Raw genomic sequence first — 24,757 nt, forward strand, 5'->3', positions numbered from 1 at the left:
TTCCGGTGAAGGTCTGGGAACCCCAAAGGGGAGAGGCGGGTGGAAGATAGGAAAGCCCTCCTTTCATTCCAATTCATCCATGTCCTTGGTGTTAAATGATTTTTTTTTAAGATTTTATTTATTTGTTTGTTTGTTTGTTTATTTAGAGAGCTGGGGAGGGGCAGAGGAAGAGGGAGGGAGAGAATCTCAAGCAGACTCCTGCTGAGTGTGGAGCCAGATGTGGGGCTTGATCCAATGACCTGAAGATCATGGCCTGAACTGAAACCAAGAGTGGGACTTTTAACCCACTGAGCCACCCAGGAGCCCCAAATGATTTCTTATTCTGTTCTCCATGGGTCACATCAAGGAGCTCACATGCCCTGGTATTCTTTCAGAGGATGTGGACGATGATTTGATCAGGGAGGAAGTCATCCTGTCTCCAGTCCCATCGATGCTCAAGCTGCAAATAGTGTCAAAACCAATCGACTTCTCAGTGGCCAAGGTAAGCGTCAGCTTAAAAGTGTGCATTGATACATCTTGATTTGAATTGGTGTGAATTGGTGCGGTGTGAACTGAAGCCATCTTGGTGTGAATTGGTATGGGTGAGGTGACTTTGATCTCTCTGTCCCCATCCATCTTATGTCTCAGTCATGGTTAAAGTGGAAGTGGTGTGGTAGAGAAGGGCCGGAACTGAGAGTCAGGACAATGGGGGCCTAGTCCTCTCCAAGAAGAGGTGAAGGTACAACCTCCTCCCATTCAGACATTCCAGGGTCTTGTTCTTCTTTCAGCCCAGAGCTGCTTCCCCACATGTGCAACGGGCACTTGCAGAGTTGTGACGGCAGCGGGAAAACCGTCCTCATTAGACCTGCTCTTTAGCGCTCGTGCCTCTAGCCGGGCTCAGGCTGGATTGCAGTGAGGGAAGGATAGGTGGGTGTTAATAATTCCTCAGCACCATCCGGTTCACACCAGTGGCCTCCTGGAGGGACCTGAGGTCGTAGGACTTAGGGAGCAGGTTCCTGGCCTTGTCAGCCTCCTCTGCATGGATGTGCTGGATTCCTCACCATCTCAGCTGCCAGATGGCCTCACCCCTCCCCTTGGTCAGCAGTTCCTGGGGGCTGGAATTCCGCTCCTGCTGTCTTCTACTGGCTCTTTAGCCAGGATCCAGGAGGAAAAGCTAAAACTCCTGGGAACACAGTTGACCCCCTTTTCTTCCTACCTATAAATATTTACTCAGCATACAGATAAAAAAATCAAAGATTTTTCTAGAAGTTTTATCCTTTCCCATTCCTCCTTTTTCTTTTCTTCTTTTCAAACCATGGGGGGTGGGGGGTGGGGGGTAAGGTCAAACACTTTGTGGCCACAGGGCTGTGATTCTTTGCAGTGAGCACTCCTGTTTTGGGAAGGGCCCTTTGAGACCCCTAAATTTAGACCACCCAGCAGCATCTCCAAAAGCAGCTGGAAAAATTGAGGCCCACCCAGAGAAAAGGAGGGCCCATGGCATCCATAGCACCCAGGCTTCCAAGCTTGCAACTCTGTGACCTAACGACCACACTGTGCCTAGCTGGGGGCTGTTGTTCTGTGATTAAGAGGATAGACATGGGCTTTAGCAGAAAACTCCAATCCCTGTAGTTTCTAGGCTCTTAAAAAACTCAGTTCAAATACATGGGTTGTTGTTGGTGCAAGAAGGGAAATCAAGCCCCGATGGACGAATTCATCCAGCCTTCTCTCCTGTGTGCTACCAGCCCACATTTGGTACCTGTAGACAAATGCTTCTGTCACTGAGACTTTCCTGTACTTAATGAAAAATAAAAAAGAACCGATTCTGAAAGATAGTAATCTGAATCTGTACGAAAGATCTGACCTGGAGAAGTGGCAACAGAGCCCATGTGTTGGCCCTTCTGAGACCTTGGATGTAAAGTCATGGTGGAGAGAGAGGAGGTAGCTGGCATAAGGAGGGGGCATCCAGGGGTAGGCTGTGCCTTCCAAGGTGGGTCAGGGGGAGTAGTTGGCACTTTCCGGGGCTTGGGGGTGGTGCTTGGGCTTATACGAGATGAACAAGTGAGATCGGTATCAGCCAGAAGTTTAGAGAAGACAGAGCTGTGAAGAAATGGAGGTGCTGCCTTGGGAGGTGGTGGGAACCCCTTCGCTGTGTTGTTGGGGTTCAAGTTGAGTTTATGGGGGACCACTTATGGGTGATGGCATAGAGGAGAGTCTTACATGTAGTAAGGGGTAATGCTAGAGCAGGGGCGGGCAAACTTTTTCTATAAAGGGCCAGATCATATGGTTTTGGCTGTCTGTTGCAACCGCTAAACTCTGCCATTGTAATGTGAAAGGCAACGTAGAGAATATAGAAGCAAATGGGTGTTGCTGTGTTTCAATAAAATTTTATTTACAAAACATGTGTGGGGCCAAATTTGGCCCTTGGGTCATAGGTTGCTAAGCCTGTCTCACGGCACTGGTTTTCCAACGTAGCTGCACATCAGAATTGCCTGGAGAGCTTTTAAAATTACAGCCACTGGAGTCTGACACCCAGGGGTTCTGATTTCGCCGGGCTAGCATGTGGCCCAAGCATGGATTGTTAAATGCTCCACAGGCGAGTGTAGTGTGCGGTCGAGAACCTCCAAGTTCCCTTCTTTTTTTTTTTTTTTAAAGATTTTATTTATTTATTTGACAGAGAGAGAGAGACAGCCAGCGAGAGAGGGAACACAAGCAGGGGGAGTGGGAGAGGAAGAAGCAGGCTCCCAGCAGAAGAGCCTGACATGGGGCTCCATCCCAGAACGCTGGGATCACGCCCTGAGCCCAAGGCAGACGCTTAGCGACTGAGCCACCCAGGCGCCCCTCCAAGGTCCCTTCTAAAACTAAAATTTTGTGTTTCAGGTTTCCTCTAAGGAGCCTGAAGAGTCTTGGGCCTGGGTCAGCACAGGCTGGTTTGGTTTGCGGATGTTCCAGAGCTAAGACCCTCAGGGTCGCGGTTTCTCTTTTCTCAACTATGAGAAGAATGAGTTTGCGAAAGAAAAAGAAAAATCGATGAGCCTGCTGGAAACTGGGCTGCTCTGCTAGAGTGCGAGACCAGCTCCTGAGGGAGGATAGACACCGAGCAGCGTGTTATTCTTTGCCTTGAAGACAACTAATGAAACTCTCTCTTCTTTTGACAGGACATAAAGGCCCTTCTGTTCGGCTCCAGCTTTTGCTGTTTCAATGAGGAATGGAAACTTCAGAGTTTTTCCTTTAATGACAAAGCCTCATTAAAATATGGCTTCGTGCAGCACAAGGCAGGTTGCTTTTAATGTTTCCAGGGAACGTCGCTGTGGGCCCTGCACAGGGAGGGCCAGGTGTCCCACAGTTTGCTCAGCCCTGAGCGTGTTTCTTGAGCTATCCAGTGTGACTAGCCCCGTGCTTGCCAAGTTGTCACTCGGTGCTGGCAGAGCGAGGGCTGGGGAATGGGGCCCTTCCCCTACAAAGGCTTCTCCTCAGTGTCTAGAATCCTCTCGGAGAGGGGTGGAAGGAAGCCCTGTGTTTAGCTGGGCGCATCAGAGAGGGTCCTCAGGCAGAGTCGTGGGAAATGGTTTTGCAGGTCGGGCTGGGAGAGGACACTGAGGCAGGAGGCAGCATGAATGAAGGGAAGGCTTGGAGAAGCAGTGTGTGAGGAGGAGATGTTTTCTAACACAGGGAAATGTAGGTGCACCGGGGCAGGATTTGGACATGGTGTATACACTTTAAGGGCCAGAAGATACTCTAAATCCAGGAGCCCAATGGGGTTCCATTTCTCAAGCCCCAAGAGCCTCCCCTTGCCCCTCACTGCCTGTGGAAGAACCCGAAGACCATTTAGCCTCTGTCCCTAGTGTGGCCAAGCTCAGCACATCTTCTTACACCCCAGTTCAAGGGTACCCACGCCTGCTACTCTGATAATCCTTGTACTTGTTGAACAGGATTGAACCCCTCAAGGAGCCTTCTTCCTCTAATGTGGGAGTACAGAGGACAAAGACACACCTAATGGGTGCTGAGGCAGGCCACAGGTGGGCAGAAGATAGCTAACATAAGCAGAGTCTGCTAAAGCGGCTGCTGAGATGGTCAGGGAGGGCTTCCTGGTAGAGGAGGCCTTTAGGATGGGCCTTGAAGGCTGAATAAACCATTGACACCCTCAGCCTGTGGACATGGAAGCATTTCCTTGAATGACTGGGTGACATACTTGGTTTTACACCTGACTGACTGTGAAGGCCTGCTTTCCTCCTGTGAGACATGCGGACTTGCTCCTTTCTCCAGTGCTGGGCACCGGGGCTTTTGTCACCCCTTCTCTGTGATCAGGCTCGATGCTTTGTAGAAGGACTCAGCATACCAAGGGCCCATGTTTGAGAGGCCCTGGCTTGGTGGCCCTGTGTCTATAACCTGTGGGCAGAGGCTGGTTCTGGAGGAACAGACAGCTCTGCCTTGGGTCGGTCCTCACTGGCACTAATGTGTGTCCTTCTTTGCAGGGGGGTCCCTGTGGGGTTCTGGCGGCTGTCCAAGGCTGTGTCCTACAAAAACTCCTGTTTGAAGGAGATAGCAAAGCTGACTGCGTTCGGTAAGTCAGCGCTCATTCTGGCAATATCTTCTTTTCCCAAGGCTTCTCCTCAGTGTCCAGAAAAAACAAGCAAGGAAGCATGTGTGTTCCCTGATATTTCCTGTCTTCTGGAAAGGGAAATGGCGACTGGCTCACAGGGCCAGCGCTGTCCAGTTTAAATGACCTGCATGCATTTGTCTCTAAGTCCCATTCCACGTGGCAAGTAGCTGCTGGAATGGCATCGCAACTAAGGCCACCCCCTCCTCAGCAGTTGAGCGCAGCAGCTGCCCAAATCCCATCCACACCCACATCAATCTGCTGACCCTTCAACTGAGCCCAGGTCTCCCCTCCCTCCCCATGTTACCTCACCTCTGCCAACAGCCATTCCCACACATTCCAGCCGGCCCCGCAGTGCATTGCTTCCACTCCCTTCGGCCATTTGTTTTCCACCTCACACATTAAGTGTTTGCACATGGGCATCTCCTTCTCCTTCTCACTCACTCCACAGACTTTTCTGGAACATCCCTGTACAGGCAGAATGCTCTGTGCAGTTGAGGGATGGATAGAAAACCTTAATTGTATACCGTGTTGGTGCTAAGATAGAAGGATTGGCAAGGTGCTGGCCAGGGCCGGGGCTAGATGGCCCATTTGAGGAGATGGCCTTCTTTCGTCTCCCCATGTGCCCAGTGACTAGCTTGTGCTCAGTTACCCCCAGAGCTACAGAACTGGCATGTGTTCTTTGCTCTCTTTCTCTCTCTCTCTCTTTTTAGTTGAAATATAACACGCATACAGAAAAGTACAAGTCTCCAAAAAGTGCACGATTCACATGTGTTCTGCTCAATGAATTATTGCAAAATCCCCCACCCATCATCCTATCAGCCAGATAGAGAAAGAAGAATATTTCCAACACCCCAGAAGAGTCCTCCTGCCTAGTAGATGCCTCTGTTCTCCTCCCAAAAGTTGTGATTAAACAGATTCTAACATCACAGCTGAGTTTCGCCAGTTCCTGAATTTTAATCAAATAGACTTGTTCTTTGGTGTAGGCATTTCAGTGCCTTAAAAAAAAAAAAAAAAAAAAAAAAAAAAAGCTTAGGTGTTATAAAGACAACAAGGCCCATTCCGCATTTGTCTGCGTTCAGATTCCTGGGAGGGACGCTGGCTCCCCAGATGTCCTGCCAAGCCCAGGACAAATGAAACATCTTTTACCAGCTTAGATGATTTTTGCCTTAGATAGGTAGCTGTTCATGCTCAGCATTTTAGAATTTGTCTAATAATATAACTTGTCTAATTACAAAGTAATCATCAAGGGGGTTTGTCTCAAGCTAAAAGATGCTAATTAGTAGCATAGCCCAGCTATATACCCAGAGCAGAGTGACCTAACATTTCCACAGCGGGATCTCACCTCGTCCTTACTCTTCTCTGTACCTGCACCCCCCCCCCAAACCAGTGCAAACATAACTTCTCCTGTCTGTGCAGGGCCTCTGAAAGGCCAGCCAGCAAAATGCTGCCCACAGTGTGGGCAGAGACCCTGCTGCTGACTCTCCTGGAGAGCCAGCACAGTGCTTGGTGTTCTGGAATGCTCCAAACTGAGTGGAATTTGCTAAATGAGGGACCTCTGGCTGCCCTCAAAGGGTGCAGGGACTGTCCCCAAGTGCATATACACCCGCCTGCCCACCTGCCTTCCTTGCCCTGGAAAGAGCAAGCTGGAAGGGCTTGGCAGGTGCTTGGAGGGAATCCAGGGCTCCAGAGGACAGCCAAGGCCTTGCCTTTGCAGGACCTACGATTGAGCATGAGAGCCAGACAAACAGGGGGCTCCCAGGGGTGTGCCAGACGCTCAGGGTTCACCTGGACCTGAACGGGGTGGGGCAGGCCTGTTGGAGGGCTGACATTTGAATCTCGCTGAGGTCTGGAGATCATCAGGACCTCCAGCTGGCTTCACACACATCCTTACATGTACTCGTTTCCCCCTTCCCAGCACATCCCTCAGGCTTCTTCCTGGGCTCTTTACCGCGCAGAGGCCTTGACGTCGGGGAGACCTTCCCTAGTTGAGATGCACCCCGGGCCCGCTCCAAGGCCTCCCCTTGGTGCCCTTGTTCCCTGACATCATTACCTGTCCACGTCGCACTCCCAGCCCCCCACCCCCTGGGAACACCAGCCCCATGAGAACAGGGACCTTCCTGAGCTGCCTGGTTCACAGGCTGTCCCTGGCATCCATCCCAGGGCCTAGTCCACAGAAGAGGCCCTCAGAATTTTTGTTGAATGAACGCACGCACAAATGCATGAGTTATCCAGACTCACAGGGAGGGGAGGGAATGGTGTTCCAGTAAGGAGAACAGCATGTGCAGAGAGAGGCCCGAGGGCAGTGAGAGCAGGGCGGGGAGGGGAGTTGAGAGCTGACCTGGGTAGCCGGGCAGAGTTGGGGGGGGGCAGGGTGAGACCTAGGGCTGGTGGATGGGTCAGGGCCAGGCTGCCAGAGGGGCCTCAGGGCCTTCACCAGCTGCTTGGGTCCAGCTTTGGCCTTGGCCCTCATGGGAGATGTCTCATAATTCATTTCAGCCCTCTTCTCATTCAGAGCTGCTTTTGAACTTGGACTTTGTACTTGGGGGGAAGTTGTAGATTGTTTCCCAATGGTTGGGATGGGTGTTTAAGTTGGTTCCAGGAAGGGCTGTTTCTGCCCAGGGCGCACACAAGGCAGGCTTGATTCTTGTTGCCCACTCCACACACGACTGAGGATATGTTCTAGCCTCTGGATTCACAGGTACATTCTCCGGGGAGTGCCCTGCTCTCCACACCAGAGAGGGGAGCCAGGGCTTGGAAGGCAAAAAAGCCATCTTGGTTATGGGTGCAAGTTGGGCTGTAGGTAGAAAGAAAACCGGGTCAGTGGTGGGAAGTGAGGTTCTCTCCACCTCCTACCGTCTGTCAGCCAGCCACTGGCCAAGCATGGACTCAGATCCCAGTTTAGGTTGACAGGTGTCTATTTAAGCACCAACTAGATGGAGAGTTCCATCAAATCTTTGCTGGGAAGGTGGGGGCGGGAGTGTAGCCTTGGCTCCCATGGGCTCCCTGTCAGCTGGGACTCTGACGGAGGAGTCGGGGCCAGTCTAGATTGAAGGCCCTCAGTGGCCAAGCTGTTGGGTCTGAGCCGGGTCATAGGGGCAGTGGTGGGTGGACAGAGGGAGAAGGGAGAAGAAGGAGCTGCTGGGGGGTATATGTAGGGGTGCGGCAGGTGGGAAAGAGCCCCAGTCTGGCTGCCTGCCTCAACCAGAAGAGGTCTGCGTGGAGTATCCAGGGAACTCGGCTTGCTGGGCAGGGCCCCCACCTCCAGGAAGCATGGAAGGATTCATGCTGCAGAAGAGTGACCTCAGTTTTCTTGGGAGCCCCACAACCTTGGGTGCTCCTGGTAAGTCCCTCCCCTCTCTGCCCCCACCCCTTGCTGCCCCAGGTGCTGCAGGCAGGCCCCATCTCCATGCAGGCCGAGCGCAGTGGACTGGCTTTTTGCCTCCATTCACTGGGGCTCTAGCAGGGTCTCAGGAAGAGGTAGCTCAAGGGGGGGGGCCAGCTGGGGGAGGTCCCAGTGGTGATGGGCTATAGGCAAGGAGCATCAGCTGCCCGCCGCCCCCCCACCCCCAGTCCTGTGTTTCCTTCGCCCACTTCCCCTGCCATGGGGCTGGGTTTGCTGAGCTTCCAGCCTGCCTCAGGGGCTGGAGGGCAATTTGGGGTGGGAAGGGAGAGTTCTTCTGGCTTCAAGCTAGGACTTGGGTCAAACAAAGGCCAGGGGAGCAAGGGGCTGGTGGTGCGCAGGGCTGGCAGCTGAGGAGGGAAGTGAAAGCAGTATCTGGGTTGTTGCTCTGTGGTGGTGAGGCCCTGCAGGGCTGGGTCCAGAGACCTGGGCTGCTGGGCCTCCCCTTCTCCATTGGTGAATCTCTGTCTTGCCTGAGTTTGGCTCAACAAGGAAATGCAAACACAGTCCTTTGTAAATTATCAAGGGCTATGCAAGCAGGCATAGGGGAAACCGAGGCTCAGAGAGGGAAGATGCTCACCCAGGGTCACTCCTGGCATCTGCAGATGAGCCCTGTCTGCCGTCCCACTCTGCTGTGCCCCAGCGGAGACTCTGAGCAGCGGGAGAGCCTGAGAGGTCAGGAGGGGCTGGCGCCAGGAGGCTGATGGCCTGTGTTTGAAGCACTCACATGCTGGACCCCGAGACGGACTCTCAGTGACCAGGTGCGTCTCTGTTTTACAGAGGCCTTCTGGGTACCCCCTCCCCATTTCCCCTAATTTGGAAGAACGCAATACAGAAGCACAAAGAGTAATACAGCGAACACCTCGTGCGAGCAAAGGCTGACAGCCCTGTAGGGGCCCCTCTTCATGCCCAGCTCCTCTGGTTTCATTGATTTATTTGTACAATCTTAGTATGGATGGGTTAGGTCTTTGATGTTTCTGCATGGGCGGTGTGTGCTGAGCTGGGTTCGAGCTTTGGTACTTCCTTTGACTCTGAAATTCCAGGATTTCAGAAATGACCAACTTAAAAAAAAAAATGCAGGTGGCTCCTCTTTTCTCTTCAGGAACACCACGGTGGCCCAACCTGCCACACTGAAGCAGCATCTGCAGCTGCCCAGCTCTGGGCCCTGGGGGCCCTTGCAGGACCTGTGGGCCTCTCCACGCTGGGGCTGGTGGTAGAGCCCCTCCTCGTGCCCTCCGCCCTGCCCCGATGGGGAGCAATTCTGTGAAAGTGGCGTCGGGGGTTGACTGCACCCTCCAGGGAAGTCATGCCGAAATAAAGGCCTCTTGGCAGGGTTGCTGTTTTTTCTGCGGGGCTGTCTGGCTTCATTAGGACCCACTCTGTCAGGCCGGCAGCTGGCCTCTCCTCAGTCAGGGAGGACAGAGCCAGGTGGCAGGACTCTTGTGTTTTTCCCCTTGAGGAAGGGTTGTGCCGGTGGCTGTGGGAAGACAACGAGCCTCACTCCCCTGCAGGCCTAGAGAGAGCCACAGACAAGGATGTGGTCCCCTCACCTCCTCTTCCCTTTGAAATTGCGAAATTCAAGGCCCAGAGAAGGAGGCGCCCTTGTCTGAGGCCTGTCTGGACACCAGTGGCAGAGCCAGGCTTGGACCCCAAGTCCGCTGGTCCCCAGACCAGGCTTTTTCCGATGGCCTGCAGCAGCTTGTGAGCCTGACAGGGAGCAGAAAGGCTGCGGTCATCCACCAGCCTTCCTCTGGGTGATTGGTAGGCTTGGACTGCTGGGCTCCTCAGAGTGGACGGGTAAGGCTATCTCGAGACAGTTGGGATCAGAACGTCTCTTTAATCTGAAGGACTTGCGTAGTGTGGGCAAACATGCAGGCTGTGTTACGCACCTACGCCCCCAGCATCCAGAGACAAAAGTCCTCATCCTGCACCCCTCCCGTGAGGAATTAGACGCTTAAAGAAACCTCTTGGTTGGAAAGCCTGGCTGGGTGCTAGAGGCATGGTAGGAGTTTGACGAGGGCACGTCTGACCGAGGAAGGCGGTACAGGACCACCCTTGTCATTGGGGTTTTGCAGGCGGAAGCAGGGAGTTTGAAGCTGGAGTTTGGGTGACTCACCACAGGGCCCCCTTGCTCTCGTCGTCTGCGCGGACAGCCCTGGGGCCAGTTACGTGGCAGAAATGGCAGTACCGGAATGATGCTTGGGGGCATGTGGCTGGGTGTGCACATCCGTGTGGGAAGGTGAAGGCCGGCGAGGGCCAGGGGCTTTTCCAAGGAACCAAACCTAGGCCTGACCACTGCACTTTCCCAATGCGTCTTCTGGAAAGATGTGTCTTAAAAGAGCAGACTGGGGCCCAGGGAAGGATGGAGAGACTGGAAGAGTTTCTAAATGGAAGCCAGTGAAAAGAATGAGGACTTTTGTGTAGAAATGCAGAGGTTCAGGGGTTCTGTAACCCGTCTGTGAGATCAGGAAGACACGGGCTGGACGGAGGAGCCAGATCGCTCTGTAGTGTTGCGCGGTGCCCAAGAGACAGGCTTGAAGGCAGAGCGGTGCTGGTTCCTAAAGCCAAGAGCTCCAGACGGTTGGCTCCACTTCCTCAAGTTCTCCTTCCCCCCTCAATGCTGTTTTAATTGTTCCAACTTTACTAACTGTGTGACCTTGCGTGAATCTCTTAGTCTCTGTGCCTCAGTTTCCCCATTTAAAAGCAGTAATACTGCTGCTGTTAAAGGGTAGCTTTAATGGTTAATGAAATAATACATGTGAAGTGTTTCTAATGGTGCTTGGCACATGATTGGTCCTCAATATATGTTGGCTTTTCAAATCTTATTTGTGGCTACACTGAGCAGCTTTCAATCAAGCATATGACTTGCTTTAGCCAGTTAGTGTAGAACATGGTGAGTGTGTGAAAGGTGACCTCTTAGTTCCATGTCTGCAGGTTTCCCAGCACAGATGTTCTAGGCAGAGTTTGCAGTCCAGACACAAGTTTGCACAACTCTTAGCCCCGGTAAGGGTTCTAACTGGGGGGTGCCCTGGTCACACCTGTGTTGTAGGAAGAACCCTCAGGGACAAGATGGAGCAAAAATACTGGTCAGGCATTGGCTGTAACAACTCAGCTTGGGAGCAGGGCACCCTGGTCCCTGGCACGGGCAGGAAGGGGATTGGCAAGGGTCCTCAGGAGGTGTGTTTGACAGGGATGTGATGGTCACCTGGGTGGGGGCAGGGCAGAAAACAGGAGCTGTGGGGATGACAAAGCTGACTTTCACAGGTTCTGAATCCAAGGGGATAAATGTCCAATCCTTTCTCCTTTGTCTGACAAGCCCTGTTTTCCAGGCCCCTCTCCGTCCTTGGCATCACCTCTCCGGAAACCCAGCACATCATTTCCTCACCTTTGTTTTCATAGTTGATGGTGACCCGGGCCAGTGCTCTCCCAACAGCCCGGGCTGCCTCGTTTGCTGATGGCGTGGTAACCATTTCCTTGAGGAGCATGGCGGGCTTCCAGAGGCTGCGCGAGTAGCAGGCAGTCTGCCATTTCATTTTTCAAGTGGTTGAGGACTTATTTGTCTCATTAGGTTTGAAGGATGGCCTGGTGTCAGGGGTTTGTTGTCACTTTCACACCAGATGGTAGGACTTCACCTTCCTGTCACCACGGCCAAGGTGGGGACTTGATGTTTGCATAAAGACAATAGTGAGAGGTGTCCATTATTGAACATTCACCCCGTGCTAGGCACTGGGCTATGGACCCTACACATGTCACCTTGTTTAAAGCTCCCGATACTATGGAGGATGTACTAGTATCATCTCCAGTTTATGGAAGGGGAAACTGAGGGACGGCTATGTTGTTTACCTCCCATGTTAAAGGCATTGGGACAGCCTGGATGCTCTGTGTCTCAGGCACTGGGGAGTGACCACATGCTGCCCATCATGGTGACCTGTGTCCTCGTCTCCTGGTTTCCATTTCCTGAGTTTTCTTTCCCCCCCCCCCCCGCCCCCCGACAGCTCAGCATGGAGCTCAGGTGTGTTGGCCACTGAAAACATAGAACCCCCACCCCCCACCCCTTGCCCCCCGCCGTGTATTCCTTTGAGCCCAGCAGGGTCTTCATCAAGGCACCTTTGTTTGTTAGGAAGAGCCTAACACTTAGGCTGCTTTTGTAAGAATTTAATTTTTCTAAGAATTTAGAAAAAATTCATAGACTCCAGTGGTGGGCAAGAAGTACAGCTCTGGGAGCCCTGGAAAAGCCCTGGAAACTGAAAGAAGTGTCTCTATCAGGTTGTTGCCTGTTCTTCCCTGTTGCTCATTTTATGCACCAGGGTTTCTGTGTTACCATTTCTATTATAAGGCTTCTCTCTGCCATTTTTGACATTGCTGACTGCCTGTTTTGCTTAAAGCCCATTTGCTCCTAGGACTGTGTAACAGCAACGTCTCCCAGCCGTGTCCCTACTGCCGTGCTCCTTCCTGCCTTCCTCTGTTTCCCTGGTACACCAGAGTCCTGTGGGGTTTCATCCTTGGCCACTACCTCTGCCCTTCCTCATCCTCTCTCTGGGAAATCTTAGCCCCTCACAGTGGCAAGGACTCCTCACGTGCTGGTGCTGTATAAACCTATCCTCAGCCCCGATGCTCTCCTGGGCTTTCCGTGTGTCAGGTAGCTTCACCTAGGGGTCCCGCGTGCACCTCCAGCTGCTCCCCCAGTCCTCCTCTCTGCCCTGTATTCCTCATTTCAGCTGGCAGCCCCACTGTGCACCACTAACCCCCCAGAGATTACCCTGAATCCTTCCTCTCCCCCATCCCACACCCTATATGTAAGTGACCAGCAAGTTAGTCTGCTTTCCCCTCTGCACCCATGATCTCATTTCTTGTGGCTGGAGGGAGTGAAGGGCACCTGCCTGCACAGCCGCTGTCTCCAGGGGCCTGGATGCTGGGCGTGGCCAAGGCTGGGTCAGGGCAGTACCAGACATTTGCCTGGGATGGCTACCTTGCCTCGGGAAGGCAGGAGTTCCCGAGTACATTCAGCATGGCCTCCTGGGCTCCGTCAGAACTCACGGCCCTGCCAAGCCTCCGGGGTCCCCTCTGCTCCCCCGGGGCCGTTTCCTCGACCTACTCCTCCTCCAGCCCCACTTGGGGCCTCTCCCTCAGGACTCTTCCCTTGGCCCTCGTAAGAGGAGGCCCTGTTGCATGGAGTCCTTGGGCTGCAGGGCCCTCTCTGTGTGGCAGAGGAAAGAATAGGCCATCTGCTACAGGGCTGCCCTGTCCTGGCTTGTGTCCCCACAGGCATAAACACACTCTCTTTTTCCTCTGCAGGCAGCTGCAGCCTTCCAATGCCCGCAGGACCCACTGCCTCACCCTGGCCATCGCGGACATCATATGGCGGGCTGGGGGCCGTGAGAGAGCCGTGGTCACACTGTGAGTGCTTCCCGGGGTGGGGCACGGGGCCCACTCACACACTGGCCCAGCTGCAGGCAAGCTGGCTGTGTGCTTTACCATCCTCGGGGCAATCGTCTTCCCACCCAGCTTGTCTGTGTGTGCTCCCGGACACCAGCCCTGTGTGCCACACCAGCATGGGGAGAGGCCCGGAAGGACCTCCACGCAGCTCCAGGCTCTTCTTTGCTAGGGTCGTGTGCCTGCCTGGCCCTCCTCTGTGGGAAGCCTTGGGGGACACAGCCCATCAGAGGAGACCTCTGGCCTAGGCAGGCTGCTCCCCTATTTCTCTGCTCCGGACCTCTCAGGAACCAGTCACCCTCTGCCTCATACCTCTCTCCTAGTCCCCAAAGCATGCTCCCGTTCACTGTCACTTGGACCCCCGTTCCGTGGAGGAAGAGATGTCCCCTGCCACTCTATCATGCTGCAGGTAGAGGACGCCATCCATGTAGTACATATGGGTAGTTTGCCGGCTCTTCTGCCTGGCCCTTCGGAGTGGAAGCATCACTTCATCCCAGGCCTGTGGCTAAGCTTAAGTAAAAGGGGTGCCTTTTGGGGCCAAAGACTACACTCTGGTGGGGTAGAATGGTCAGTAGAGCATACTACTTAAGAGAAGGGGTTTCAGAGGCTAACTCCCAATGCTGGGAGTTTATTGGCTGTGTGACCTTGGGCAGTTGACTCAACCTCTCTGTGCTTCATCTGTTGACTCATCTGGAAAATGTGGATGATAGTAAGGATTATCTGGTAGAGTGACTGTGAGAATTAAATGAGTCAATACAAATAAATTGTATATAATAACTGATAATATTATCTATCCATTTAAATCATTTATCCGTATAAATAAAGGGTGTATAATAATAAACATCAAGTGCTTAGGACAATGTCTGCTGTTAGGTATTATTGTCATTGTTCCTATGGAGTGCTTTTCCTTGGTACTAGTGTTCCAGTGAATACGTTACTACGCATTAACCCTGGCCCTTAGGATCTGCATGGCAGCCCTGAAGGCAGATGGGGCAAAAATTCAATTTCTCCCCGTTTTCCAGATAAGCAGACAGAAGGCCAGAGAGAGGCAGCAGCTGCTCCCAGCCTACGCAGCAGGCTAACGGCACCATGGGCCCCACACCCAAACCCGCTTCTAGTCCTGCCCCTGGGCGGCACACGCCTGCTGTTGTGTAGACAGATGGTGATGGGCTTGGGGTGGGGAGTCTCAGGCCGGAGTCTGGAATTCCTCACGGCCCTGAAAACGAAGGGCAAGTCAGCATCCCTTCGTCTGGAAATCTGTCAGTTGTGGGTGAGAGGCAGACTCACTCCTGCCAGGCCCTGGGTTTGGTTACCCCGAGCTCTCTTTCTGCTGTCTTTTTTCCATTCCTTTCCCCACCCCCACTCGTGGCATCCTCTGGGCCCAGCCCAGTGCGTGAGGTCAGACCGGGGGAGAAACGAGAAACCCTGGGTCCCGTTCTCTCCCCCGGAGCCACCTTCTGATTTGTGCTCAGTTAATGGCACGTGTGGTTTCGCCCTGGCTCAAGGGCACGTCTTCTCTCCATGCAGAGGACTCATGCTTCTCCCTTTCCTTTTTAGGGCTTCAGGAACACAGCAGTTCAGTCCAACAGGGAAATACAAAGCAGATGGAGTCTTAGAAACAGTACGGCTTTCTGGAAAATTATCACGCCACCTTTGGCTTTGTTTGGGGACTGTCTCCTTTCATATAAGTAAATCCTCCCTCCGCTGGGGATGGGCCAGCCCTCCCTGCAGCCCAGGCTAGCAGATCCTCCACCTGGGATTGGGGTGGGGGCCAGGATTGGGGGGCTGGGGAGCGGGCTCTCGCCAGAACTGCCCTTGTGGCCAAAAGGCTGATGGGCACCCTGTCACATGGAGGCTGTACAGAGAAGAGCGGTCCCTGCGTGATGCCTTCGGGCAAAGCCGCAGCCGTCTCTGTCCCTCTGTGTCTCCTCAGCACCCTCGCTGGGGTCGTGAGAGGGCAGGGGGGTGGCGTGGAGACAGAGCGGGGGTTAGAGAGTGGGGAACAGAGCACCTGCCATGAAGCCAGACCAAGAAAAGGAAAGAAATGGGAGACATGAGGATTATATCCTCACACAGGGACATTTCCCACAAACGCGCCTCCTCTTCACAGAGGGTTTTTGTTTGACCTAGTTTGTTCCCTTTGACCTAAGTTTGGGCACATGTGGCCCTGGGATCCTAGTTAGGGGTCTCACCTGGTTGGGTGTTTCCTCCGCAAGTGGCTTTTTTCCCCGAGCTGCCGGACAAAACAAAGGAGACTGAGACTCACGCTTCCCGCTGAACTCAGGACACTGCCTGCTGGGCGCAGAGCTGGCCCGGCAGTGGCCTGTTGGATGGGATGCCCGCGCTGGCCCCCCTGTGCCCCCAGGTGCTTCTCAGATACCTGTGACTGGCCTGCAGAGGTGCAGCCCCACTTGTCATGGCGGGCCATGTGTGATGCTGGCTCCTTTGCTCTAGCTCCCTGGTGTCTCCATTCCTGGGCTCTGCAGGCCTGCTGAGGCTGGCGGGGCAGACTTGACCCCAGAGACCCCAGCTGGGCCCTGTCCACCTTTTAAGTCGCACATAGGCATGGGGGTGCCTCACTGCCCAGCTCTTGGGGTCACCACTGTGACTGCAGGGACATTCCCAAGTGGGGTCTTGTAGCTACTGAAGACAGGACGGGACACGGAAGTGTCTGTGGGGCTCAGGCGGCTCACGCTGTGGGTTCGTGTCTCCCCAGCTCACACTGTATAGTTTGACCTGCTATGAGGAGCTGGTGACTTTTCTTCAACAAAGCATCCATCAGGTATGGCCCGTGGTTTATTTGGGGGGATGTGCGTTGTTAAGCCATCTGCTTTCTTTGGTGGGGACCCTGCTGGACACAGGACCTTGCTTGGTGTCCTGGCTGGCTGGCTGGGTCCTCCAGCACCGTGTCTGCTGGAGGGGGTCTGTGCACCCGCTCCTTGCTGTGAGATGGGGTGGGACACATCCAGGGCCTGAACATCACAGAGCGCTACGAGGATTCGGAGAAGGGCTGTAGCCTCGCTGGCTTTGTGGAGGAGGGAGTTGAAGCCTCCATGGTAAAGGATATGATCTCTGAGGCCTTCAGCCTGGGTTTGAATCTAGGGTTCAACCCTTACATAGTAGCTCTCTAACCTTGGGCAACTTCTTTAGGCCCCCCGTGCCTTGGTTTCCTCATCTGTAAAATGGGGCTGATAACAACTGTACTTAGAACTAGCGCCGGGCTCGATGTTGTCATTGACCTTAGCTTTTGTTGTTGATGTTATGATCACCATTATCATGATTATTTAAGGCCCCCTTGAGACTGTTAGCTGTGGACATGTGGAAATGAGGGGGACGCATTACAGCGGCAGGGCGCAGCACGAGCCAAGGCCAAGAGATGACCTCTGAGATCCCCAACCGCAGGGTCTCATTTTCTGATGTCTGTGTGTCAGGACGGAAGGAAAGAAAGAGCACTGAGCCCTTCTCTTCTGGTGTGCTAGCAAATGCTCCGTGCCTCCTCTGTGCCTCTCCTTCAGCCTTCTGAGCTGTGGGACCAGCTCATTTAGGCTCTGGAGAAGGCAACAGAGGATTTGCTGGTGAGCCCAGAGGGTGGAGAACTTGCCAGAGGTGGGACCAGGCTGGACACTCCTGCTGCTGGAATATTCTCCTCTTGTTCCCCGAAGGTGCTGACGGTCTAGGCATAGCCTAGGAAGAGTGCCAGCCCTGACAGCACAGATGCTTCTTGGGTAGGAAAATGGGGCCTGCTCGGAGCCACCTAGGCGCTGATTCACCCCAAATTTTCTGCCCCAGAGCTGTTGCCTAGGGATAATTCAGCCCAAGGAGCCTGGCCCATGTCCTCAGCTTATGACGCTGCCTTTCTGCACTGTCTGTTCTGTCTGGCCTTTCTGGGAGGTGCGAGGGAGGGGCTCTGACGTGGGAGGGGTCCTGGCCTATGCCGGCTGTCACTTGCTCCCTGTCCCTGGCTCCCCCTGGTTCTCCATGGGTGTAACCCAGTGGGCTGTCTGCTGAGGCAGCATGCTCACAGGCTGGTCCAGAGCAGCTGTGGGGGCCTGGAGCAGGGGCCCGGGCATCTCCTCCAGCTTACCCCCGGCCACATGTGGCCTGAGAAGCATCACGGCCTCAGTTGCCTGGCCCAGAAAACGGAGGAGGGAGCAGTTAGCAGATACTTCCCGCTCTTAATGGTCCAACAGAGGTTTTTAAAGAAGAAGCTTAAATTCATGGAAAAGAATGTCTTCTAAATGAAGCAGCAGGAGTGATCTAACTAAGCAGGAAGGCTCCTACTCTTAACTGCTCTCAGCGTTGTGAGAATGCAGCGATGCATCCCCGAGCCAAGCGAGGTCTGCTCGGACTCCGTGCGTGTCATTAGACCAGGGGACAGGGCCCTGGGCACCTGTGCTCACCCCCGGGAAGTGCCCAGGGACCCTTCTAGGGGCAGAGGAGGGCCCTGGGGCAATCGGTCACAGGCTCCGAGGGCCTGTCCCCACCCACCGATGGCCCCGGCCGAGATGATACCTCAGCAGCAAGGCTTTGTACGTCCTCGTCTGTGAGATGGGGTCCCCCTCCTCCCTCGGTCTGTACCCCAGGGTGTCGGCGAAGCCCAAGCAAGACAGCAACTGTGGAAGCGGTTCAGAGAGTGGGGCTGGTGCCAGGGGAGGGGCTGCCTTCTTCCTGTCATTCCTAGGGCCCCAGAGCGACTCCCCCTCCTCACTTGGCTCTGGTCCCTGTGTGCCTGCGGTCAGTCTTTGGCCCTCCTCACCCGGGAAGGTGGTGTTTTCCCCCACCGTTTAATTATGTTTTTGCTGGAAGCCGTTGAGCTGCCTCAGCACTACCCTCACCAAATTCATTTTTCATGGACTGGGCCTAAGGGGTTCCTCGTGCCAGGCCTGGAAACAAACACTGAACCATCTCTGCCCAAAATAAATAGCCTCCTTGCTGTGTTTTCATTACCGCTCCCCCTCCGGGAGAGATGTCTGGCCGCCCCCCCGCGAGCCGGCGAGGCCCCCACCCTGCCTCCGATTGGGGTTCCGTAGTGGGCTTCGGTCTCTCCAGGGCCCGAGCAGGGCTGGAGAACGGCCTTTTCTTCCCAAGCGGTACCAGACATTTTTCCGGACCCTCTGGTGGTTTCCGGCCCAACTGCCTGTCTGGGGAGCTCTCCTTTCAATGCAGGCACCTTGCCCTGTGGCCTCCCATGTCTTGGCAGCTTGAATTTGATGAGATAATTTTAATAAATTTTTTTTAAACAAAGTGGAATATTGGTGCCATTCAGTGGTGTTTGGCAGGGGCCAGGAGCCCCAGGCAGCATCTTCCCCCTGCCCCGTCCCCGCCCCAGTCGTCTCACTAACCAGTCCGCACAGAGGGGTTCATGCGAGGCTCCTGGGAAGCTGTCCTTGAGGGAGTCCCAAGGACTGTGGAAAACGCTGGCCCATGTACTACTAGTAGTCCTCCATGTTTACACAGATGCAGGGCGTGCAGCAGGCTCCCGTGTCCCCTGCCTCATGCAGCCCTGCAGTGACACGCATGGCGGAGGGGAACAGACCGAGAAAATGTCATGGCTCCCCCAAGACAATGTGTGAGTCCGTGGCAGCAGTTGGGTGACCTTTCAAGGGGAAATGGAGATGGAGAGCTCTGTCACTCCCCCAGGCAACACGAAAGTCTTCAGGAGAGCTGTGACAAGGGTGCCAGTCCTCCCAGGCCCGTGTCCCCCTGTGCAAGGATATCACTAGTACTCTGCAGTGACCAGAGCACTTCCACAGACTTGGTCTCATAGAATGTGCACCAGAACCCAAGGAAATATGCCAGAATGGGATTCATCATCCTCATTTTGCAAATGGGGAAACTGAGGGCAACAGAAGCGAAGTGACTGGCCTGAGATCAGATAATTATGTTGAGGTTGATTTAAGATTTTTGTCGACTCATTTATTCCATTTTTAATCCCCCCAAAGATTCTGTTATTGATAAATTTTATAAAAATAAGTTAATTATATAAAAATGTCCTCAGGGCTCTTCTGTGCTCCAGCTGTAGTAAACCTGCCCTCTCTTGCCTCTGGGCCTTTACACGTGCTTTTCATCTTGCCTGGAACAGCGTTTCCTTCTCTTCTGATTCTTTCTTGTCCTTTGGGTTTAGCTATCACTTCCTCCAGAATGCCTTCCTTTATGTTCCTTCTTTCCCTTAACCTGAGTCTGCTTGAAGGCTCTCTCTGTGTGTTTCCAGAACACCACGCATTTCCTGTCAGAGCAGAGCCCTTCCTCCACTCTTTTCTAGGTGCTTCTCGTTCTTTCTTCCCTGAGTTACTTTCCATGAAGACAGATCCATGTCCACCTTGTTCACAAACATAGCCTCAGCAGGGAACCATCCTCTTGGCACAAAAATTCACTCAGAAATTTTTTTTAATGACTGATTGAATTACTGTATGAAAATAAAGATTATGTTTTGAAGGAAAGAAAAGATACTTTTGTCAGAAGCTTGAGCTGAAATAATTACCACAGTTGAGGACCATATTTGGCTCAGAGCTTCCTGGCAACCCAGGCAAAATGGAAATATGATAAATTATATCATTCTTACTGTTTTGGAAAACAAGTTTCTTTAGGTCTGGTTTCAAGTCCACAAAGAAACTGACCACACATAAGGAACGCTGACTCTGGGAAGACATCTGCCCTCACAGGTCCCAGATGGGGACGGGTGTCATCCCCAAAGTGGTATAAGTAAGGTCTTCACACTGAACTGCAGTGGGGGGGCTGGCGTTTCCCTAGGGAGCCCGAGTGACCTAGCCCATCCCGGGAGGCCATGCCCACTGCACAGGTGGGCAGTGCAGAGCCAGCATTATACTCACGGCGCTCCCAGTGTCAGGGTCTGTTCTATGGGCTTTACAAGGGTTATCTCACTGACTCTTCACAACAGCCTGAGGTGGGTAGGTCCAATCATCCTATCATCATCCTCCTTGTTTTACAGATGAGAAGACTGGGGGACAGGGAGGTTAGGAAAGGTCACTGTGCTCACCTAGCTAGGAGTGGCACAGCCAGGATTTAAAAACCCAGGCAGCTGAGCTCTGTACGGTGGGCTCTAACCCAGAGTTGGGACTAGGGTGAGACGAATAAGCTGCTCACCTTGGGTGCAGAATTCAAGGAGGTACCCACATCCTCAGTAATCAGCAAAAGTAATATTTTAATATCAAAATTAATCCAAAAAAGTCCATGATGAACAAAATGCCAAACATTTTTGAAAGACAGGCTCTGTCCTTGTACTTGCACGGCTCACCTCACTCTCCCCTCCTAACCCTGACTCTGTCCCCGACCTGCTCTCTGCTGCTCTTAACACAGTGCAGGTCTTTGGAGTAAAGGATTTGGAATCCGATGGAGCCTACCAGCGGCGTGACCTTGCGCCAGGTGCTCAGTTTTTGAGCCTGTTTCCTTGTGTGGCAGAGGGCAGTATTACCTATACTGTCACACAGGCCTGTCATAGCTCTCAGTGTGACGACGCCCATGAGACAGCCGCGTGGGGAGGGAGCTTGCATGGCAAGCTTCCAGGCCTCGGATGTCACGGCCATGCTCCTTGGTGGGCAGCGTGTCCGCTCCTGTTATCACTCAGGCTGGTGTGCTTCCCATCATTTAGGGGGCCTGCCGGGGAGCCCCCTGGCAACCTCTGGGACCGGGCTAGTGGCAGTTGGCTCAGGGTCAGGCTGCTCCCTGGGTGTGTCCCCCGCCCCGAGGAGGTGAGAGGGGGTGCAGACCTGGTGGGTGCTCATCGCTTTCTCTTCTTCCCAGTTCGAGGCGGGGCCCTACGGATGCATCCTGCTCACGCTGTCTGCCGTCCTGTCCAGGTCCACGGAGCTGTGAGTGTCCTCCTCCCTTACCTCCCGGGCCACACTTGTCTGTCTGGTTCCCTACGCCCCCGACCAGAGCCCAGGGCCATGCATGGTGCGCAGTGGGAGTGTAGTGAGCAGGGTTGAGAGGACGAAGGAAGTAGCGGAGTGGGGGATGGTCAGCGGTTCAGAGCTACCTTGTCAGTCTCCCTGTGTGCTCTGGGGCTGACTGGAGAGATACCCCTACCCATGGAGCTTCTGGTCCCCCTGGGGCCCCCAGCGGGACAGTGGCATGTGCATACTTAAGCACACATCTGGATGCCCCTGGGACATGTGTGGGGATGGACAGTTGAGGCAGAGGCCTGGGAAATGACTGAGGGCCCCCATCAACTCAGGATGGGGGTTCACTGTAGGCCATGGCAGTTGGAAAGCTGCAACGTTTGTGTCCAGGGCCAGCCCTGAGGACACCTGTGGGCGGGTGCCCAGGGGCCTTGGAAGCAAGAGGACTTCAAGTCCATGCATCCTTATCAAGTGCAGCCTCCTGAGCTGCCCGAGAGCTGGACTTTCTCCATCACACTCATCGTCCACGAGCTTTCCAGGCCTCTTTCCCATATCTGTCACCTGGGCATTATGTCACCAGGGAGGGCAGCAGATTAACAGCACAGTAACAGTTTCGTAAAGTACAATTGATTACTGCTTCCTTTTCCAAGGAGAGAGCAGACTCCAGAGGGCATGGGGGACCCAGGGAATGAGTTTTCACTTTGGGGGGTGCTTGCTGTGGGGGATGATTTGGAAACAACCCCAAGCAGGTGGGCCCTGAGGAGTGGGGAGGCAGAAAGAATAGCTGTGTGGTGCCAGGCTGGGGAGGCCTGGGCAGAAGGAGAAACTTGCTCCACGTGGCTGGGCCTGGCCAGGGCCTGTCCTGTTCCCTGCAGGCTCTGGCTTGGGTGGGAGGAGGACGTGGGGGCTCTGTGGCCTCGTGCCGCCAGCCTGCCTGCTGCTTGCTGCTACTGACCTTATTAAATGTGGTGCATGCACAGATTTTCTAATGGCATTTTTCTTCTAATCCTGCCATAATGATATGATTCATTCCTGGCCTGGACTCACGTGCATGGAGACCATAAGCCGCACTGCCTCCTCCCCAGGCCTGGGTTTGCTAATCCCTGGCTGCCCGGGTTGGGTGGGGGTCTCTGGGTATGTGGGTGAGATCCCTGAGCTCACAGAGGAGAAGCTAGGCTCTCAGGACCAGGCTTGGTGACATCTGACTGTGTGATCTCCTGGGCCTCAGTTTCCCCATCTATATGGGGGACCCTCTGACTCTGGAGGTCTAGGACCCTGATCAGAGTGTCTCTGTTCTGGAGGTCACCGGGTCAGCTCTGCAGGTCCTGCTCGCCAGTCTGGGAGCTGTTTACCTGTGCGCCCCTGTAGGGAGCAGCTCTGGCGGCCTTCTCCATCCGCAGAGGCCTTCAGAGCCCCATACCCAGGCTACTCTTCCCATTGTCCGGAGCTAGAGGACTTGGGCTGCTCTGCCCCCTCCCTGCCCCATCCAACCAAGCCAGGCAGGGGTCAGTCCCTGCCCAGGGTGTGGCACCTGGGGGCATCTGTGGGGGGAAGGCTGCCCTGCTGGGCCTGCACAGCCTCCGGCTGATAGGCCTGAAGTCTCAGGCCTGCCACAGTCCTCCCCTCCACTGTACACACGCAGGCACGCAGATACACATACACAGAGAGACACACAGGTACTACATACACAGTCATGCCGATAATATACAGACACACAGACACAGGCATGCATATACACACACACACAGAGACCCAGAGATACACAGATGCACCTACACAGGCACGCAGACACATACATGCACGCGAAGACAGATAGACACACATGTAAACCCACGCAGACACATACACACAGAGATATACATACAGACAGACACGCACACAAACACAGGCACACAGACCCACAAGATCTGGCCGGGGTCACCTCTTTCCCCTTGTTCTCAGGACGGAGGAGTGAAAGTGTAAAGATGAGCTCCCTCCCACTCAGGCCTCCTGAGGACCTTCCTTGGGTCCTGGAGGCCGATGGCATCGGAGCCCCCAGGGGCAATGTTGTTCAGCCTGTCCCCTGCCTTCCAGGAGGACTGGCATAGAGGCCTGCTTTAGCACTGGACCCAGCAGGGCACTGGTTGGCTTTGTCTTACTCCTGGGCCTCCCCTCCCCTTCTGAGAAGGCAACACAGAGGACACCCTCATCAGCAGTGGGAACGAGAGTAGGCAACATCCAGCAATCTTCCCCTGTACCCGATCCCATGCTGCAACATGTTACACCGGAAATTTGCCTCGTCCCCACACGACCCTGTTAGGTGGCACCAGTGACTCCTATCAGCCTCCCCAACTTTCAGAGGAAGAAACAAGGCTGGCCCCAGGCCCACACAGCTCAGCCCAGACAGCCGGGCCCCAGACTGGGTTTGCCGCTTGGTTTCAGGCCTGAGTCTCTACTCCTTTGAGCCCGAGTTTCTCACTCTGTGAAAGGGGGATGATAATTCCTGCTTTACCAGATCGAATGAAGGTTTATAAGTTGAGTGCTTGGCTCGGCTGCTGCTGGGTAGCAAGCCTTCAATGATGGCCACTGCTGGCCTGACCCTGTCACAGCTGTGCTCATCCTGTCATGTCTTGCCCTCAGGCTCAGCTTGGTGCCTGGTGGTGGAGACATGGCCCCAGGGATGGCCTGCAGGTGGGGGCTGGGTCCTGCTGTGGTGGTGCTCACCCAGCAGGCACGTCCTCAGCGGCCCGGCGGGCTCCCGGGGTGCTGTGTGCAGTTGCTCAGAGGGGCAAGAAAGGGGAGGTGGGAGAACCAGTCCCCACCCTGGGAGTGCGCCCTCCAGAGATGTGCTTGAGATGACACTCTCCTCTGCCTTATTTGTTCAAGTTCAAAACCACTTCTAGATAGACTAAGAGCTTCGGGTGGAGAGTAGGGCAGGCTTTGGGCACAGGGCTTCTCGTGACATGGAGCGGAGCCAGTCACCCCTCCCTGCGGTCTGGGGGGCTCCCCTGGGGGGCAGTGTGAGGTGAAGAGACAGGCTTGATGGTGAGGAGGAGAATGGCCTGTCGAAATGGTGCCCGCGTCCTGTTGAGAGATTCACGCTGACATTATTTACAATAACACGGTAGCATTCCTGGCATTTCCAGGGCTGCTCTGAAGGAGCTGTTCTCTGGCCTTAGAAGGGGAGCTCCTGGAACGGCCCACGCCTCCTCTGTGCCCATCGCACACTCCAGAGGTGCTTCTCGGCTCCCTACAGCCTCTGGTCTCTGTTCTCAGGATAGATGGCAGACCTAGCTGCAGGTTCGCTGTGATTCCTTTGGCAGTGACAACGTCCTGGAGTGGTGAAAGCCATTTCCTCCTGGGGCTGAAGTGCAGGGGCTGGCAGCTTGCAAAGACCTTTCTTTAGGGACACTTGGGTACATGGGGGCAGATGGCACCTAGCACAGGCTCTGTATGTCAGGCTGAGCTGATAGGCTTGTCCGGGGCAGCCCAGTGGGTGACAGTTCA

General features: G+C 54.3%; 1 protein-coding gene across 2 annotated transcripts in view; it reads left to right on the plus strand.

Annotated features, from left to right (window-relative positions):
• MINDY4 (MINDY lysine 48 deubiquitinase 4) overlaps nucleotides 1-24,757 on the plus strand; it is a 101,970-nt gene that overhangs the window by 49,381 nt on the left and 27,832 nt on the right. Inside the window, exons 7-13 of one of the 2 annotated variants that reach the window (XM_002919258.4) lie at nucleotides 375-481; nucleotides 3,135-3,251; nucleotides 4,452-4,540; nucleotides 13,275-13,376; nucleotides 14,970-15,033; nucleotides 16,129-16,194; nucleotides 21,174-21,241. In XM_002919258.4, coding sequence (XP_002919304.1) covers nucleotides 375-481; nucleotides 3,135-3,251; nucleotides 4,452-4,540; nucleotides 13,275-13,376; nucleotides 14,970-15,033; nucleotides 16,129-16,194; nucleotides 21,174-21,241 — 613 coding nt within the window. The remainder of the gene's footprint in view (nucleotides 1-374; nucleotides 482-3,134; nucleotides 3,252-4,451; nucleotides 4,541-13,274; nucleotides 13,377-14,969; nucleotides 15,034-16,128; nucleotides 16,195-21,173; nucleotides 21,242-24,757) is intronic. The other variant, XM_034669942.1, reaches the window with a different exon arrangement.

The sequence above is a fragment of the Ailuropoda melanoleuca genome, chromosome 1 (genome assembly GCF_002007445.2).
Source record: "Ailuropoda melanoleuca isolate Jingjing chromosome 1, ASM200744v2, whole genome shotgun sequence".
Lineage (NCBI taxonomy): Eukaryota > Metazoa > Chordata > Mammalia > Carnivora > Ursidae > Ailuropoda > Ailuropoda melanoleuca.